This window comes from Panthera onca, chromosome B1 (assembly GCF_046562875.1).
Source record: "Panthera onca isolate mPanOnc1 chromosome B1, mPanOnc1 haplotype 2, whole genome shotgun sequence".
Classification (NCBI taxonomy): domain Eukaryota; kingdom Metazoa; phylum Chordata; class Mammalia; order Carnivora; family Felidae; genus Panthera; species Panthera onca.
In genome coordinates, this window is record NC_138342.1 from 78496181 (window position 1) to 78514314 (window position 18134).

General features: G+C 36.9%; 1 protein-coding gene and 1 long non-coding RNA gene across 20 annotated transcripts in view; both read left to right on the forward strand.

Annotated features, from left to right (window-relative positions):
• Nucleotides 1-18134, forward strand: part of PDLIM5 (PDZ and LIM domain 5) — a 220600-nt gene that overhangs the window by 764 nt on the left and 201702 nt on the right. For 16 of the 19 annotated variants that reach the window (XM_078445867.2, XM_078445870.2, XM_078445869.2 and 13 more), the window contains exon 2: nt 2609-2746. In XM_078445867.2, coding sequence (XP_078301993.1) covers nt 2651-2746 — 96 coding nt within the window. In that variant the 5' untranslated portion in view covers nt 2609-2650. Of the gene's footprint in view, nt 1-2608; nt 2747-18134 lie in introns of those variants that run through there. The other 3 variants (XM_078445872.2, XM_060654616.3, XM_060654618.3) reach the window with 1 other exon arrangement.
• LOC132692300 (uncharacterized) lies at nt 7498-8280 on the forward strand. The gene is made up of 2 exons (XR_009616277.3): nt 7498-7575; nt 8084-8280. It is a non-coding gene; the product is annotated as an uncharacterized LOC132692300 (long non-coding RNA).

An 18134-nucleotide genomic window follows, 5' to 3' on the forward strand; every position in this document is an offset into this window, starting at 1 on the left:
AATCGCCAGATTTATCAATACTTGTGGGGCTTTCGTAAGACTGTGACTTCAGTGCATTTGACAATAAGTGGAAAAAGGAAGGGCGTTTGGACAGGGCAGAGCCAGGAGAATATTCGTGGCTGCGTCGGGCAGGGCAGGTCTAGGGTGTGATCGCCAGATCCTATCCCGAGTCCGCCTTCCTGACCGTGAGGACGTCGGACCTGCCTACCACGGAAATAGCCCGCTCGGGAGCCTTATTTGGCAAACAGGACTAGGCGTGAACCTCTGCTGGAAAACTGTCTTGTCTGCTTTCGGCCAGTGCCTGTGGCTTTGGTTCGCAGGCTCTACCCCCATTACGTCTCGATTTGGGGGAAAAAGAGAATCTCAAGATATACTGCTCTTTAATTTCAGACCTTTCTTGTCATTCTGAATTCTCCATTCCTCCTTCCCACTTACCGGAGAAGCCGGGATAGAAGTGTGGGAAATACGAAGCTTCCTTCCCAAGTACTAGGGCGAGGGTATTGTTTAGACTTTCCCTAAAAGAAAATCCCAAACTATCCAGAAGTTCCAACATTTTCATCGTGTTTGAAAGCAGAATAGACTGCTCATTATTTGTTGCCTGCTTAGTATTTTAGTAAGAGTTTGGGCACTACTAACCAGATGCAGGAGACCTGGAAAAGGCCAATAATAATACTACCATTGCTTAGGGATCGGAACGGTTAAGGCAAATGAAGCTAACAGAGGGAGAATACCAGAAATTAAATGACACTAGTTGTATAGTGGGGCCCGTGCTAGAAATTTTAATAAATGGGAGAAGTCAGGAAGGGAACTGCCAAGTAAAGGGAAGTTGCATGCACATAGTTTGATATATAACGTACATACGTTGTGTATACATACATTTTCTTGTAGGGAACAATGGGGCCAGAGGAAGTTGTACCTAACTTTCCCATTCTTCTCTTGATACAAGTTAAAGATTAAAAAAGGAGGGGGCGAGCTGCCTTTGAAATACCAGTTGGCTTCTCATACTTCTGATTTGTATCACATACCAGTGTCAAAACGGTCTTTCTCTACGAGTTCTATGAAAATCTTTTATTATAGCGGGAAAGCAATTAAACTGTGTGAGACGCTTTATTATCTTCCTACTATTTGTTGTTCATGTGTATCTAACAGTTTGACTTCTGGCATGACTGTTGGGTCTTTTTAGTGCTCTGTGTTTATTGCATCAGTGCTGAATGTGTACTACCATGCTAGTGGAAAAGGTCATTTCATTTATGAGGTAGATACAGTGCAGATTTTCAGTGGTTTTATTTATTTATTTATTTTAAGAACAAGGCTTAACTTGAAAGTTTTCCCTCATTTTCCCATTATAAGAAGATGTAATCTGTTTGCTTTTAATATACCCAATGGTTTAAATACCTACATCTGCCAATATTAATATTAATCACAGTGTTGAATGGGTTAAAAAAATGGAATATTATTTAGACAGGTAATATAAAGTGGTGATTAAATCAAACAGCACTGATTTTTCCAAGGAAGTGTGTCTTAAACAGCTTTTTTTTTTTAAATGTGGTTTTAAAATTTTAAATTCTACCTTTGTTACATTTTTAATATTTTTAAAGAGGGAAGTAATAGGTTTCCTAGATTACATTTTAGAAAATGTCCATTCCTCCCAGTTTCTCCCACCCACATATGACCATCATAACAACCAATACCAAACTCGAGATTACACTTTTTTTTTATCAAATAGAAGTACAACCATTCGAGTCCTTATAAGCACACTTACAGCAAAACAAAGAAGACTGCACGAAGTGCTGCTTCTTTTCTGAAGCTCTACTTCCCTTTCATGCATTAAGATTAACCTATATTCCCCCTCATTTAGTCAGTCTTATTCACTGTGTGCTTAATGCTCACTCTCTACTTTGCCTAATACGGTGTGTATGAAACAAAAAACATTTCTCACTGAAATATCATTGTGCTGGAGTATTACCTATCATTGCCTGTCTAAAAGAAAAGTAAATATTACTCTAAGCGTGGGAAACACTATGTGCCTGTAAGAGGAAATGCAAGTTGTAGTTTATGATTGGAGAGAAGAGTTTTGTGCATTAAAAAACAACTTATTTTAAAGAATGTTGTGTGTGGAAGGCATGAATGAGAGTCTACAGATTTCCAGTACTTTTCATATGTGAAAGTAGCTTAAGGACTTTTGCCAACTGCAGGCAAAAGAATGTATGAGGTAGAGGGAAGCGGAAAATCATTTTGAATTAAACCTGAAATAAGTTCTTGTTCTTTCTCCTATATATAATGATGTGTTGTAAAATACTTTCAGTTAAAGTTTGTATGCAAGAAGCCACAAATTGTACGGTAGCAGTTTGTAGAACTGATCGAGTCTAGAGGTGTATCCTGATATGGAGTTTTTAGACTATGGAAATTGGCATCACTTTGGAAATTGTATGTTAGCTCATAGATTCCTTTCCTTAGAACTTAATATAGACTTACCCTTCACAGCTTCTTATCCCCCCCCAAGACAAAATACTGAACAGAATTTAGTTGAGTTTATATTAAGTACACTTAAATATGTAATAGGGCTTCAAATAATCTTTTTTGTTAACCATCTAATTTTCTTTCACAGTTTCTTTCATTTTCTGGGATTGAACTTTGAGCTGTTAGAGCCATGAGCAACTACAGTGTGTCCTTGGTTGGCCCAGCTCCTTGGGGTTTCCGGCTGCAAGGTGGCAAGGATTTCAACATGCCTCTGACAATCTCTAATGTAAGCAAACTTCACAGATTTTATTACAGATGTTCATTCGATGCTTAGTCCTGGAAACCTCAGGGCTGAGTTGTTGAGTTCTCTGGATAACCTGTACTCATCACAATTGCTTATGGGATTTGATCTTCTCAGACTTAGTTATGTATAATCAAGGATGCGGTGGGGAGGGAATTTAGCAAGGATAATTGATTTCACTTAAGCTTATTTTCAGTTTCACTTAAGCTTATTTTCAGTTTCCTCCATCTATTAATAAGGATAATGGAAAGCATTTAACTAGGGGGCGGACTTCAAATCTTTGAACTGTCACTAATTTGGAGAATTCTCTGGACCTTCGTTTCCTCATATGTAATATTAGAAGGTTGCACTATGGGATTTTCATGGTCTCTTTTAGTTCCAAAAGCTAACTAAAAACTGTTGATCAGTACCGAATAAAATGACTGTGTTTGGTGTTATTTCCTCAGCTCACTTTCTGGTGAAGATGATAGCCAACAGTAAAAGTGCCAAAACCTACTTACCTTTGAAGAGGAATTGAAGGGCTTGGATCTCCTATTTAGATAGTCACCTTGGGGGGAGGGGTAAAAAAAAAAAGATAGTCACCTTGTACATAATTGAGATTTGGTTGTTTACTTCATTATGAATTTAGTTTGAATATATTCTGTGTATCCAATTTGAGGATATATTTTGATGATGATGATGATGATGATGATGATGATGATGATTTTTTTGAGGCCTGACTGTGTGTCAGGCACTGTTTGACTTTTATCACCAGTGGATAATTATTGGTATTAATTACTTCTACAACATTCCTGAGGGCTTTTTTTTCATAGTCAAATAAATATGAATATCCACTCCCCGTTTGCTTATAGTATACATTCTGTTCCGTGTCTTTTTTTTTTTTTTTTTAATTTTTATTTATTTTTGAGACAGAAATAGAGCATGAACGGGGGAGGGTCAGAGAGAGACGGAGACACAGAAGCTGAAACAGGCTCCAGGCTCTGAGCTGTCAGCACAGAGCCCGACACAGAGCTCGAACTCACGGACCGTGAGATCATGACCTGGGCCAAAGTCTGACGCTTAACCGACTGACCCACCCAGGCGCCCCCCGTGTTTTTTTTTCTAATTTACCATGGAGAATTTTCCCTAGAGTTTTTTTTTTTTTTTTAACAACTATATAGAATTGTCTTGTAGAGAAGTAGCATTTATATGACCAGTCCTTTATTGAAAGGCATTTATATGATTTCCAGTATTGCTGTTATATACAGTGCTGTAGTGGATACCATATATACATAATTTTTTATGTATATGCATATACACACAGTTGACCCTTGAACAACACAGATTTGAACCGTGTGGGTCCACTTACATGGGAATTTTGAAAAAATAAATATATATACCATCTAGTAAATATATTTTGTCTTCCCTATGATTTTCGTAATATTTTCTTTTTTAGCTTACTGTATTGTAAGAATACAGTATACATAACATACAACATGTTAATTGACTTTATGTTATTGGTAAGGCTTTCAGTGAACAGTAGGCTATTAGTATAGTTAAGTTTTGGGGGAGTCACAAGTTTTATATGGATTTTCGGTTGCATGGGGAATCAGTGCCGCAGTCCCCATGTTATTCAAGGGTTAACTATATATATACATATATATGTGTGTGTATATACACACATATATAATTTTGATTGTTGTGCCAATTTATAATTTTGTGCAATGCATGAAAATACTTACTCCCCTGAACCACTGCCCCCCTCCCCCCCTCCCCGGCCCCCAGCAGCCTTGCCAGAAAACCTGGATTTTTGCCAGGTGCTTTGCGTGCATCATCTCATTTAATTCTCATGTAAACCTGCAAGGTAGTGGTATTATTCCCGTTGTACAAAACTGTGCTATGAGCTTACATGGATGGTGTGGAAGAGCTGGCTTTCAAGCAGTTATGCTATGCGACTTCCCTAGTAATAAATTTTATCTATAGATTGTTTTTTCTTTCTTTCTTTCTTTCTTTCTTTCTTTCTTTCTTTCTTTCTTTCTTTCTTTCATGTTTATTTTTGAGAGAGAGAGAGACAGAGCACAAGTGGGGGAGGGACAGAGAGCAAGGAAGACACAGAATCCGAAGCAGGCCCCAGGCTGTGAGCTGTCAGCACAGTACCTGACGTGGGGCTGGAACTCATGAGCCATGAGATCATGACCTGAGCCGAAGTTGGATGCTCAACCAACTGAGCCATCCAGACGTCCCTTCTTTTTTTTTCTTAAGTTTATTTATTTACTTAGATTGAGAGAGAGAGAGAGAGAGAGCGAGCTGAGGAGGGGCAGAGAGACAGAGGGAGAGAAAGAATACCAAGCAACATACACCAAGTGTGGAGCCTGACACAGGGCCGGAACTCACGAACCTTGAGATCATGACCTGAACTGAAATCTAGAGTCAGGTACTTAACCGACTGAGCCACCCAGGCGCCCCTAATAGATGGTTTCTTTAATCAGATTGTTTCTCTAATATTTAGGAATTTATTGTTTTAATTATAGATGTATATATGTATAAATATATACATATATATACACATATTGGTTCCAACAATATATATATGTACAACTTGATGTTGAAAGATTAAAAATAAGTTTGCAACACTTAAAAACCTCTCTAGAGTATACAGTTTACTAATGGAGTTTTCCATGTTTCTTGGCTGTGAATTTTTTTAAACAGTTAACTTTCTTTTTTTTTTAAAACAGTTTAATTTACCACCAATTTCTGTCTTGATTCCAGTTAATCAGAATTTACAAGGAAATACATATATGTAATCCAGTCTCTAAGTTTTAAGATTTTATGGTTGGATGAAATTTTAAATGGAAAGCATCCATATGAAAATGTGTCTTGTTATTTATTCCTGTTTGAGCAAAGCAAGTTTTTTTCCCCTTATCGAAGATCTCCTTTGAGGACAGGAATGATATTTGAATATTGTCTTGTTTTTATGTTCTGTTAACATTATTTATATTAAATTTGAATATCCTGCTTTATAGATATCGGACTAACGAAAGTTACTGTTTAGTTTCAAGTGTATCTGTTTTTGTTGGGAAAAAAGTCCAGAAACAAATTGACACCTAATGAAACAGACTAAATCATCACTTTGTTGTTTGGTAATAGAAATGCAAATGGAATGTGTAAATTTTATAGTATCATGCCTTTAAAAGAATTTTCTGTGCTTCGGTTCCCTGGCAGACAATTTGAGGCCTAGCTCCATGTTGTGATGCTGATACAACAGAACACTGTGTACATACATATGTGCCCTCCTCTGGCACAGAAGAAATGCTTTCCTTGTGTAGACAGAGTGCTAATTAAAGGATTTTGAACATACTGATTAAAAGAGACCACGGTAACAAAGCTGCTGAGTTATTTCTGTTCTCTTACAAAAGTCTCTGCCATCTCCTGTGACCTTTTTGGGCCTTGTGCAGTGGGGCATGCAATTCATTCTGGACTGGAGAGGATGGGGAGGGGAGGGGAGGAGGGAAGGGAATTTTGGCTCAACTGTGCTGCTAGGCTGTTGGCCTTCATTGTAGTTATTTTTAACCCCTTGTGTGGTTCAGTTTAAACATGCCTAGTAGTACTGCCTAATAAAGATGTGTGCCTAATAACTAATTTATATTGTAGTGAGATTAGTAATGTTATACCTCATCTTACTTAGTTCTCTGGTTGTATTCTGCTTTAATTATGTCAAATTATTGGGATATATTTCTGTGGTCACTGGGTTGTTTAATGAATAGTATCAAGAAGTAATTAAAACTTGAAAGCATGCCTTGAAACATATAATTTAATGATTCTCTTATTTTAATAGTATATATGAAATTCTTAGCAAGGTCTGGCACGTAGTACTCTTTCGGTTGTTACTTTTTACAATAATATTATAAAATTAAAAGAAAAAATTGTTTAGAGACTTGAAATATCAAATCCCCCATAATTGTGGGTAATGTAGGAGTTATGTATATATTTTTTACTTAGAGTTTATTAGAATTTGAAAAGAAAAAAAAATCACAAGTGTGTGCTTAGCTAGGAACCTGCATGTTTATGTTTAGAGTTCAAAAGTAGACAGTTTTCCTCTGGTTAGATGTTGGCTGTGTTGAACTCCACAGGGCTATTTATGGTCCCCTATAACATTGGGGCTCTGTGACAGCAGATGTATTTGTGACAAATAGGCCATTGGCTGGGACTTCAACATTCTGTTTTGAGATTTTGTTGTTACTAGCATATGAATATGCTGAATATGACTTTGTGTATTAAAGCGTGCACATTATATAATTTTAACATTTCACACAAATTTGCCCATTATCTATATTGTATGATTTTTGCATTCTTTTTTAGTAGGTGGTTTTCTAAGACAAGATTGGCAATTCCTGCAGACTTTTAAAGATCTTCAGACTGCTGTAACTGTATAATCATATGTCATTGTCTTCAGTTTCCTATTTTTAAAATGGAGTGCTGGCTACAGGACTTTTTATGACCCTGTATTTATGAAATTGCCTTCAAGCCACGGAATGTGGGGACGGGTTTCATTGTAGCGGTGTGGGTTATTGGTCTTTGCCAGTATATTTTATAAGAAGAAATAGGAGACTTCTTGCACAATTCAAGGCCGTATCTTGGCAAATTGATGTTCCTCATGATGGAATTACAGGAAGGATGATATATTTTAAGTATGGCATCCTGAAGTTGCAGTACTCTGCTGTGTGTTGCTTTCTGATTTATGATGTTAGAGTTTTTTCCTTAAATGTCAGTATTTGGATTTCCTGAAGATGATCTCCCAGTTCTCCCTAAACACATCTACATTGTTTCATTAGCAGGTAAGAATGAGGTCAGATAATTTAATACAAATAATAATAATGATTTTGATTCTCAAGAGTTAGGGGAAGATTAGTTGTTACCAGCTCAGATAAGATTTTTAGTTGGATTTGAAAAGCAGAAGAAATTTACTATTTTCTGGAGTGTGGACCTCTGCTTGGGAGTATAAGACAGAACAGAAAAAAAAGCTGTGAAATATTTTGCTAAGAATTCATCCATTCAGCAGTTATAGGAATACTTCCTGGAAGCCTTTTAAGAAGATGCAAAGTGTTGGGCATTACAGTGGTTGGGGAGAAAAGAAATAAGTACAGTACTAGACATGGTCATAAGACCTTCACAAAAGAATAGTTGATAGTTACGAAGATACAGATAAGTGTTTCTCAGTTTCAGTAGGTGTGGATCTTTTGTATTTGTGGGGTCAGCTTCCTACAGGAGAAATTAATTGAAATGATCCTTGAAGGATGAAATTTGAACATCTCAAAGTCAACATTTCTCTGTGTTGGTTTTCAGTGCAAAGTGAAGACGAAGACTTTTCTTGGCCATTGCTTGACCCTGAGCAAAGCTGTGAATATAGTTGAGTGATTCTGCAGACAGACCAGCTGCAGAGTTTCCCTCCTAGAGGGGGACAGAAAGAGACTTTCAGTCCTCTCAGGCTGAAATGGGAGAACCATCCTACCTTGAATAAATGGGCCCATTGTTAATTTTAAGCTGTTGGGTATTTTCTTTTACATTCCCTTCCAACTACCCTGTCGTTATGCCAAGTTGGAAAGTTAATGATTTAGTATGTATAACTGCATAATGTATATTTCACATGTATGGTCACCTTCTGCTTTAAAAGTATTAATTACCTTGTGTGTGAGGCACAGAGACCTATTTTTTCTGTGTGGTAATTTTCTATCATTGTCGTGACAAGGGTAAAGAATCTCCAGATAATTCTGAAGATGTTTTTCTGGGTTGTTATTGGTAAAGAAATGAAAAATATTATCACTATGTTTTGTTGTAAATAAGTAGTTTTAGAAAAGTGGAGCTTGATTTTTTTAGTTTTAATGAATGTTAGGCATTTTGGAAGGTTCTTTGTTAAAGTAAGAAGAATTTTACTGGTCTGTAGGCTATCTGTGTCTGATGGAGGAAACAATATTGTAGAGAGTAGACGAAGTAAGAACGCTAAACCTAAGTAAAGGAGATTTTTAGATAACTTGTTCACCTACTCATCGATCAGATATAATATCTCCTTAAACTGAGAATATTGAAGACTGTGGACTTATTTTCAGTTATTTTTGAGAACTTTCAAGGCAAAGAATGTTTCTTTATGATAGTTGTTGGTCAGGTTGCAGTGTGAATTTATAGTTAGTTAACTGGTTGTCTTCATCCAAAATATCCTTTCTGCAGTAGTTCTTACCCAGATTCTCATATACCATGAGACTTGTGGCCCCCAGTTACAACTGCATGGAGGAAAAACTCTGGTATCAGTTAGGTAATCTAGAAGCAAACATCGTTCTGGACAAAAAAGGGGTTGTTTCTTTGGTGTCTTGTAAGGGATAATTACGTTCAGTTTTAGTAGGGGAGACTCTAAGCCTTTATTTAAATTTCTGAGGTATAGAAGTATTGACTGTATAATACTATGTAATATAAAACATGACAGAACGAGACCCTAGCATGTGAAATATCAATTTTTGTATGCATTTGTAAATAAATGACATAAGGAAATGAAAAGAGAAAAAATTGAAGCAGTTAATGTAGTGACCTTGGTGACTCTTAGGTATTCTATGTGCACAGCCACTCAGTAGCCCTGTTGGGAATGCAGGTTTGGTTGTTAAATTACAAAAGTGGGAAAGTAACTTTTCTAGCACAGGTACTCTGTTTTAATGAAGATTTTTCTTTTTTTTTTGGTAATAAACTATTTATGAGTATACAGAGTGGACAGTATTGAATGAGTGTTTAAAGTTCGGTTTGGAGGGCTCCTGGGTGACTCAGATAAGCATCTGAATTCAGCTCAGGTCATGTCTCACAGTTCATTGAGTTCGAGAGCCCTGCTTTGGTTTCTCTGCTCTCAGCTGGGAGCCAGCTTCGGATCCTCTGTTTTCGTCTCTCTTTGCCCCTCTCCCCAACTCACTGTCTCCCTCTCTCAAAAATAAATAAACATTAAAGGAAAAGTTAGTTTTGGAAGAATTTTTTATAACATTAATGAAACCATATGTTCACTTCACTATCTTTCCCCACCTCATTTTTTTCTTGTTTTACATGAGTGGTGTTATCTACCCTTGTGTAAGTAAGCATTTCTTTGACAGCTGTTGATGTTGCCCATTTTATGTGATGATTAATGGAACAAAGTCTATCAACCTCTTTGGCGTTTAGTACTCCCAGCAGGACTAGATAGTTACAGCCCATGTCCATGATAGGCCTACATGAAAGAGCAAAATGGACTGGGAAGGTTAACAGGAGGAAATGAAAAAGAGCCACATTAGGTGGAGAAAAGAGACAATTTAAAAAAGGCCACAGTGGAGCACTTATTTACTGGGTAACATTTGGTACTCAGGCAATCTTCTTAACCCTTCACCCCTTCCTGCCTTTAAAATTTGGTTAATTTATGCTTCTTTTTAGGTAATATATTCATAGGGTTTGAAGTTCCAAAGATACAATAGCATGTAAAGGAGAATCTCATTTTTCCCGCCATTCATTTCCTCTTCTGGAAGCAACCAGTGCTAACATTTTCTTGTGTATACTTTCAGAAATGATCTATATAGATACATGTATATACATATATGTCCTTTCCACCCTCCTTTTCAACACAAATTGTATCCTTAAAAACTATATATTTTTTGGCATTTTTTTTTTCACTCAACCCCAAATTAATAAATATATCTTTATTTTTTTTATATAAAGCTGCATTGTTTGGATTGGTCATGATTTATTTAACTGTTTCCTATTGATAGACAAGTTGTTTCTTGTGTTTTACTGACACTGCAGTGTAATTTTTGCATTTATATACGTTGCATATATATGAACGTATCTATCAGATAAATTCCTAGAAATGGAATTGCTGAGTCAAAGGGCTATATATATTAATGATTTTGATTGATAGTGCCAAATATCTCTATAGAGGCACTCCTACCCACAATATGAGAATGCTGGTTTCCTCATATTTCGCTAGCCCATGTTTCAACAGCCTTTGATCTTTCCTAATCAGATGGGCCTATTTTCACTTTTCTCTTTTTTATAGGACTTAATCACAAGTATTCTACTGAGGATTTTGTTTTTAAGTGGTTCATTATTTCCCGTTTTGCATGAACATATGAAATAAAAAATGTGCCGCTCTTCTGTAAATGATACCATTAATTTCTAGGGATGATAGTCTGAGTTTTGTCATGCAGTTTTGATTAATAGTTACCTTTATCATTTATTTCCTGTTTTTTAAAAAATTTATTTCCTATTTCCAAATGGATTTCCTCTCAATGTTAACATATTACTTCCAATTACATGGTGAAATATTTTGCTTGTTTTTTGTTGAACGGTTTTTGGCATATTGCCCTGCCGTAGACTTTCTGGAAAGTTTAAGCAGATCACATTTAATAGACTCAAGGTCGTTACTTCTAGAGTTTCTCCTGGAGTCTGATATATTGTGGGATTTCAAATCCTGCTCTTCTCTAGCTCCCTTTAAATGATGTAACAAGGAGACTGGCCATTATGAGCTGTTCAGTATGGCCCTCAGACACAGTAAAATTCACCCCTAGCAGACTCACTGTGTTTTCATTGTCAACCTTTATTGGCCAGTAGAGCTTAACTGAAGTGTTAAGTGTTCCATAGCATAGTGAGTCAGGCATTGTGAAGGCATACTAACAATAGATTTCTTCATTTTACCTTGGTTTAAACAGCAGACTGTGTGTGTCGGTAACTTTGGTGACAAAAAGAGTAAGGATGCCAGGGATGTTTGTATTTTATGTGGTTAAAGGAGGAATGTGGAATTTCCCTTTAGTGTGTTGCTATAAATTTTTAAATATGATGAGAAGAGGGGCACCTGGCTGGCTCAGTCGGTGGAGCATGCAACTCTTCATCTCAGGGTCGTAGGTTCAAGTCCCACGTTGGGCACAGAGAGTACTTAAAAATAAAATCTTTGAAAAATATATGATGAGAAGAATTTGGAACTAGATAAGAATTTGTACCATTGGTTATTTGAATTCTGTGACTTGTTAAACATTTTTTTCCAGAATCCAAAAATTGATTTAACAGTGGCCATTGTTCTTCTTGATGATTGTCTTGGGTAAATTTTGATTTACTAAAATTTTATTTTAATGACATTAACAACTGAATGCCATTTACCATTAGTTCTGTCAGGGACTTAAGTGTTGTGATTTGGTTCTGTTGAGGATCCCAGTTATTAGCTCAGGATTTCACAAATGATTTCTGAGATTTTAACTTTTATAGGTGGCAAAATTAAAAATTAGTAAGGTTGTATAATGTTGGCTGGAGGTGGTTGTGGGTATGTTCTGAAGGTATTTTTCTTCTTGGGAAAAGGTAGTGGAGGACAAATGTCCTTTAGAAAACAAATGCTTTATCCCTTAAATTGGAACCCTTAGAGATGTTCTGGAGAAAGAAGTTTATACAAAGATAAAAGCATTATTATGCATGTCATTTTCATGATTTTGAACATTCTCTTGAAGTATCTCTATGCTACTTAACTTATAAATTTTCTACAAATAATTCTTCTGGTCTTTTTATAGTAGGCATTTCTTTTTATATATAACTGTCCATTCTGGAAGATTCTGGTTATTGGTATCCAATTCTCAGAGTGATATTCAATATTTTAGTAGACACATGTTTCCAAACTTCATCAGTGGTTTATGCCCTTGTAGTTCGGTTCTTCATATTCAGACTGGCAAGTTGCCCAACCGGGAATTCTGAAATCCTGCATTCAATGCATTATTGTCCTATTTAAAAACTGTTAACAGGGGCACCTGGGTGGCTCAGTCGGTTGAGCATCTGACTTCGGCTCAGGTCATTATCTCATGGTTCGTGAGTTCGAGCCCCACGTCGGACTCTGTACTGATAGCTCAGGACTTGGAGCCTGCTTTGGATTCTGTGTTCCCTCTCTCTCTGCTTCTCCCCTGTCTCTCTTTCACACTCTGTCTCTCTTTCAAAAAAAATAAATAAAGATTTAAAAAAATAAGTAAATAAAAATAAAAACTGTTAAGAGCTTCTTGTTATCTGTTGAGTTATTGCTTTATTCCTCTGCATGGCATTCAGGCTGCATATACATGGGCCCACTTAATACAGCTGAGTTTATGGTCCAAAATGCCCATTTTTAACCCTAAAGTCCTTAATTTTTTGTGCTTACTACCTTTGTTTTCTTCTTACCTCTAAAGTTCTACCTATCTTTCAAGGCACATTCATATACCAGGTGCTCTTCCAAATTTTTGACTACTCCAACTTGCTTGGGTCTCCTTTCTTTTCTATATTAAATAGTAATAATAATAGCAATGTAAATATGCTGACATTTATTGAGCCCGTGTTATTGTCTAGGCCCTGCTGTAAGTGTTTTCCTCATGTTCCAATATTTAATCCTCATAATGACCCTCTGAGGAAGTATGATTTTAAATGTCTGATTTATAGATGAAGAAACTGAGGGAGGAAGAAGTTAAATAACATGCCCAGAGTTACACAGATGGTAATTGATTAGGCTTAGGATTTGAAATCAAACGGAGTAGTAATAATGCTTTTTTTAACCAGGTTCTCTCTTTTCTGGGAATAGATGACAGTTTTAACTACTGACGGCCAAGTTCGTGAATGTGTTGTTGTTTCTTCTCCTTCTTCTTCTTCTTCTTCTTCTTCTTCTTCTTCTTCTTCTTCTTCTTCTTCTTCTCCTTCTTCTTCTCCTTCTTCTCCTTCTTCTTCTCCTTCTTCTCCTTCTTCTCCTTCTCCTTCTTCTCCTTCTTCTTCTTCTTCTCCTTCTTCTCCTTCTTCTCCCTCCTTCTCCCTCCTTCCTTCTCTCTTCTTCTTTCTTCTTTCTTCTTCTTTCTTCTTCTTCTATCTCCCATGTGTGTATTTCTTAAAGAGACAATACATGCTGGAGAATCAAAGACTTGTATAAATGGGAATAACTGAGATTATTAAAAAAAAAAAATGACTGCTTTCCAAAGTGATTATCAAAGCCGATCTAAGAAATTTTACAAATGTAGATTTCAGGCCCTAGACTTTGAATTCAGGAGGTTTAAGGATTCTTACATGCTGTCTGGATATTTCTCATCTACCGTTTGCGTTCCATTTTGTACACTAATATTTGGGAACCATGTATGGTATTGCTTTTTTAGAAAACATTTTTACTGTAGACCTTTTGTTAGGTCATTTCAGCAAAAAGGCTGAGGCTAAGTTACATTGGAACTGTCCTTGACTAAACAACGTGGTAGATCGACTTTTCTTCAACCATCAGTCTTTTCTCAGTTTTCAGAGTTCAATCACCATAGGTCAAATTATTTTTGTAAATAAATGACAATCAGAGTTTAGTTCTGTTTACAATGTTTTATTAGTTTTTTTTTTTTTGAAGATTTTCTATTTATTTTGAGAGAGAGAGAGAGAGAGCACAATGCCCTGAGCAGGGGAGGGGCAAAGAGAGAGGGAGAGAGAGAATCCCACGTAGGGTCCACATGGAGCCAGACGCGTGGGGCTTGATCTCATGAACTGTGAGATCATGACCTGAGTGGAAATCAAGAGCTGAATACTCAACCGAATGAGCTATCCAGGCACCCCTGTTTACAGTGTTTTAAGTATCTTTGTGACAAAGAGTTTTAGAGGATTGAAGTTGACATACTAATTATAATATTTTAATACTATAAAAGTTAATAATGTTAAATTTACCAAAGACTTTTTTAGGAATTTTTGACTATACTTGGTTTTATTTTATACCTCATTGCTAAATCAAAGTGGTAACATGTTAAAAAGAACTAGTTACAGTTTTTTTAATCCCATGAACCAGAGAATACTACAGACTTTTGGTCTTCATATTAGGTTTCACAGCAATATATGTAAGTACATATAAATAGGTCATATACTTTGTTAAATTGTAAACTCTCTTACCAGGAAAAAAACCCCTTACACTGTGAGTCTTATTTACTCAAGATCATGCTGGAATTCCCAATTTGTGTTCATTAGCTGTTGACTGATGATCATAATGATAATAGAGGACAGATGGGAAGCCGGGTTGCAATCTCAATCAAGTTTCCTGTATATTTGTCTGTTAATGTACATAATTGATAGAATTAACTGATGAAGCATTTTGGTGTTCCTTGTTTTTAGTTCTAGTTAGGCTTTGACTTTCTAGGAAATGTCCCAGAGGTTACATCATGTGATAACCCCCTGCCTCCCAAGGTACAGTCTTTCTCTGTGCCAGTCAGAATTTGTTTTCTGTAACTTTGACCCGATGATTCTGCTTCTCTCCTTTAGTGCTATGCACAACAAAGGATAACAGCCTTTCAAATAGTGACCGAGTTGTATTTCCCTTGGAGTCTTGTGGATATTCTGTAGGAAGCCATTTCTTCAAATGTTTCTCTCATGGCACTTTGCCTCTGTCTTCACACCCTTGGGCACATGCTTTTAGAAGTTTTTAAATGTCTTCTTATGTGTGACTCTCAGAACTGATCTATTAAGACCAATGCAAAAGTATAGTTATTAAGTCAGGAAGCTTATTTTTGTATGACTGGATAGTGTGGGGTTTAGAAGCTGCTCTGAGCAGTGGGCTTAATGGAACCATCAGTGTTTTCTCTGTATGCTTTTGTACTGTTTGAAATTTTTAAACAAAAGAGAAAGAGAACGAAAACTAAAACTGGCTTATGCTTTGTACATGTGTAAATTGAGGCTTGTCTGGACATACGTGGAGGTTAGCAGAGCCGAAGAGGGCAGGGGTGTGTGTATGGGTGTGTGCTGCTTGTGTGAAAGATCAAGGAACCTCATGGCAAGGAATTTAGGAAACAGATAATTGAGTGTATTCAAGCATAGTCTCTGGAGATTTTTGTTATTTTTGCTATCTTTTATGAGAGATGGGTAAATTCATGGTATAGCAGGGTATCTTCTAGCACTGCCTTTCTCCTGAGTGATTTGTGCCAGAGTCCAGAGATGGTAAGGAGTGACTCAACACCTATTTATTGATCTCTTACTGTGTACTAGGTTTTGGGTACAGAGGGTGGTTCTCTATTTTCTAACATAAAGGCACACAGAATGTGATATGAAATATGTGAACGAGCTTAGGCATAGGAGAGGACTTACATGTAATCAGATCAGGAAGAGAACACAGTAATGTGTGTTGACCATGTAACCCGTGTTAGGATAGCAGGGAACTTCTAGAGGAGGATCTGTAGAATCCATGGAGGAGACACACGAAGAGGCAGTGGCGGGCAGAATTTGCCATACCAACATCTGGACTTGGAGTTATTTTTTCATTATCATTATTGAGCATCTGCTGTGTGCTCAGTACTGGCCTAGATACTGAAAATACAGTGATAAGCAAAACGAAGTCCTTTGTGTTATAGACCTCATATTCTAGTAAATGGGACTGGTAACTCAAAATATATAAACAAATAAGCAATGTAAATTAATAAGGCGATATGCTAGGGAATAATTGGGGAAAAAGGTTGAGTGTCTGGGGTGGTAAGGGTTTTACTTTATTTTTAAATGTTTATTTTGAGAGTGGGGGTGGGCAGAGAGACAGGGGGACAGAAGATCCAAAGTGGGCTCTGTGCTGACCGCAGCAAGTCTGATGGAGAGCTAGAATTCACCAACCATGAGATCATGACCTGAGCTGAAGTCAGACACTTAACTGACTGAGCCACCCAGGTGCCCCAAGGGTTTTACTTTAAATTGGGGGTCAAGAAAGGTCCTTCTGACTGAGGAGGTGACATTAACTTAAGAATAAGAAGCCAGTCATGGGAAGAGCCAGGAGGACAGTATTGCAGACAGAATGGGAAGTGCAAAAACCTTGAGACAGGAAAGAGCTTGGTGTGTTCAGGGAATAGAAAAGAGGCTAGTGTGCCACAGTGCAGTGAGCAAGGAGGAAAATGGAGTGAGATGAGGTGCATCTAGTGTCAGAATGAGAGACGAGGTTCAGGGTGCTTGAGGAGGATAACCTTGGAAGCAATCATAGGACCACTCTTGGAGATTTTAGAGGATCCTGATTCCTTTGGATTAGAGCTGAGCTAGAGAGAGTGGGTTACTAACTATTGTGACCTTACCATATCTACAAAGTGATATGTTTTATTCATTTATTTAAAAATATTTTTATTTATTTTTGAGAGAGAGAGAGAGAGCGAGCACACGTGTGTGTGAGTGCGGTGGGGGACAGAGAGAGAGAGTGAGACACAGAATCCAAAGCAGGCTCCAGGCTCTGAGCTGTCAGCACAGAGCCCAATGTGCTTAACTGACGGAGCCACCCAGGCGCCCCAAATTGGTGTGTTTTATAAATTGGTTTTGGTAAAAAAAAAAAAAAAAGAAAAAAAGGATTAACTGTATACCCTGCCAAAGTGACTCTTCCGAAGTAAAATACTCAATATGTTTGTTTTGAAAAGTTATTTATTGTTACAGCATATACATTATTATTTTTTCATTGTTATTTACTCACTGATTACATTTTTTCTGTTTTGTGTTCTTTTAATTTTTTTATCACTGTAAGACAAGCAGCTTGTTGCCCAGATGGCTTCTGTTTTCATTTCCTTGTGATGTTATGACCTCTTCTATTTTAATAAAGAAATGTTGCATACACACTGAAGAGTTGTTTACAAATTATGTTGATTAACACTTTTGTTAGAGTATGCCTCAGAGATAAAGTGAGTGTTAGGATGTTTATTCTAGGTCCCATATGTTGAGCTGAAAAAGGTTTTAAAATGTATCTATTTTTAAAAAGAATGCTTTAGCTGTTGGTTGGTTGAAGCACCCAAGGTCAAAAGTTATGTTTTGTGACCTTTAATTATCTTAAGTGGAGGGAGTTTATAAGATTTAATGTTTTTCATTTCTGAATCTTTCAGAGAGGTTACTTTGGGTAGGGTTAACATCTAATAAGAGCAGTTGCCCGTTGATAATTTAGTAGACACATTGGTAATGGATAAACTGAGAGTGTCATCGCTATCATATAAATGTAAGTCTGCAGTAATAAATGACAGTGCCTTCGTAGATGATGTAACTTCATACTTCATACTTAGATTAGTTTTTTATAAATTCAAGACAAGAATGAGCTTTCCTGTGAGTTTTGGGTTATATTTACAAAATCATGCTTTACAACCAACTTACGAATTATCCGTAGTACATTAAATATGATAAAAGAATGCACTAGTATAAAATTTTAGATACAGTTTTCTTGATGATATTATCTTTTTTTTTTTTTTTTTAACGTTTATTTTTGAGACAGAGAGAGACAGAGCATGAACGGGGGAGGGTCAGAGAGAGGGAGACACAGACTCTGAAACAGGCTCCAGGCTCTGAGCAGTCAGCACAGAGCCCGATGCGGGGCTTGAACTCACAGACCGCGAGATCATGACCTGAGCCGAAGTCGGACGCTTAACCGACTGAGCCACCCAGATGCCCC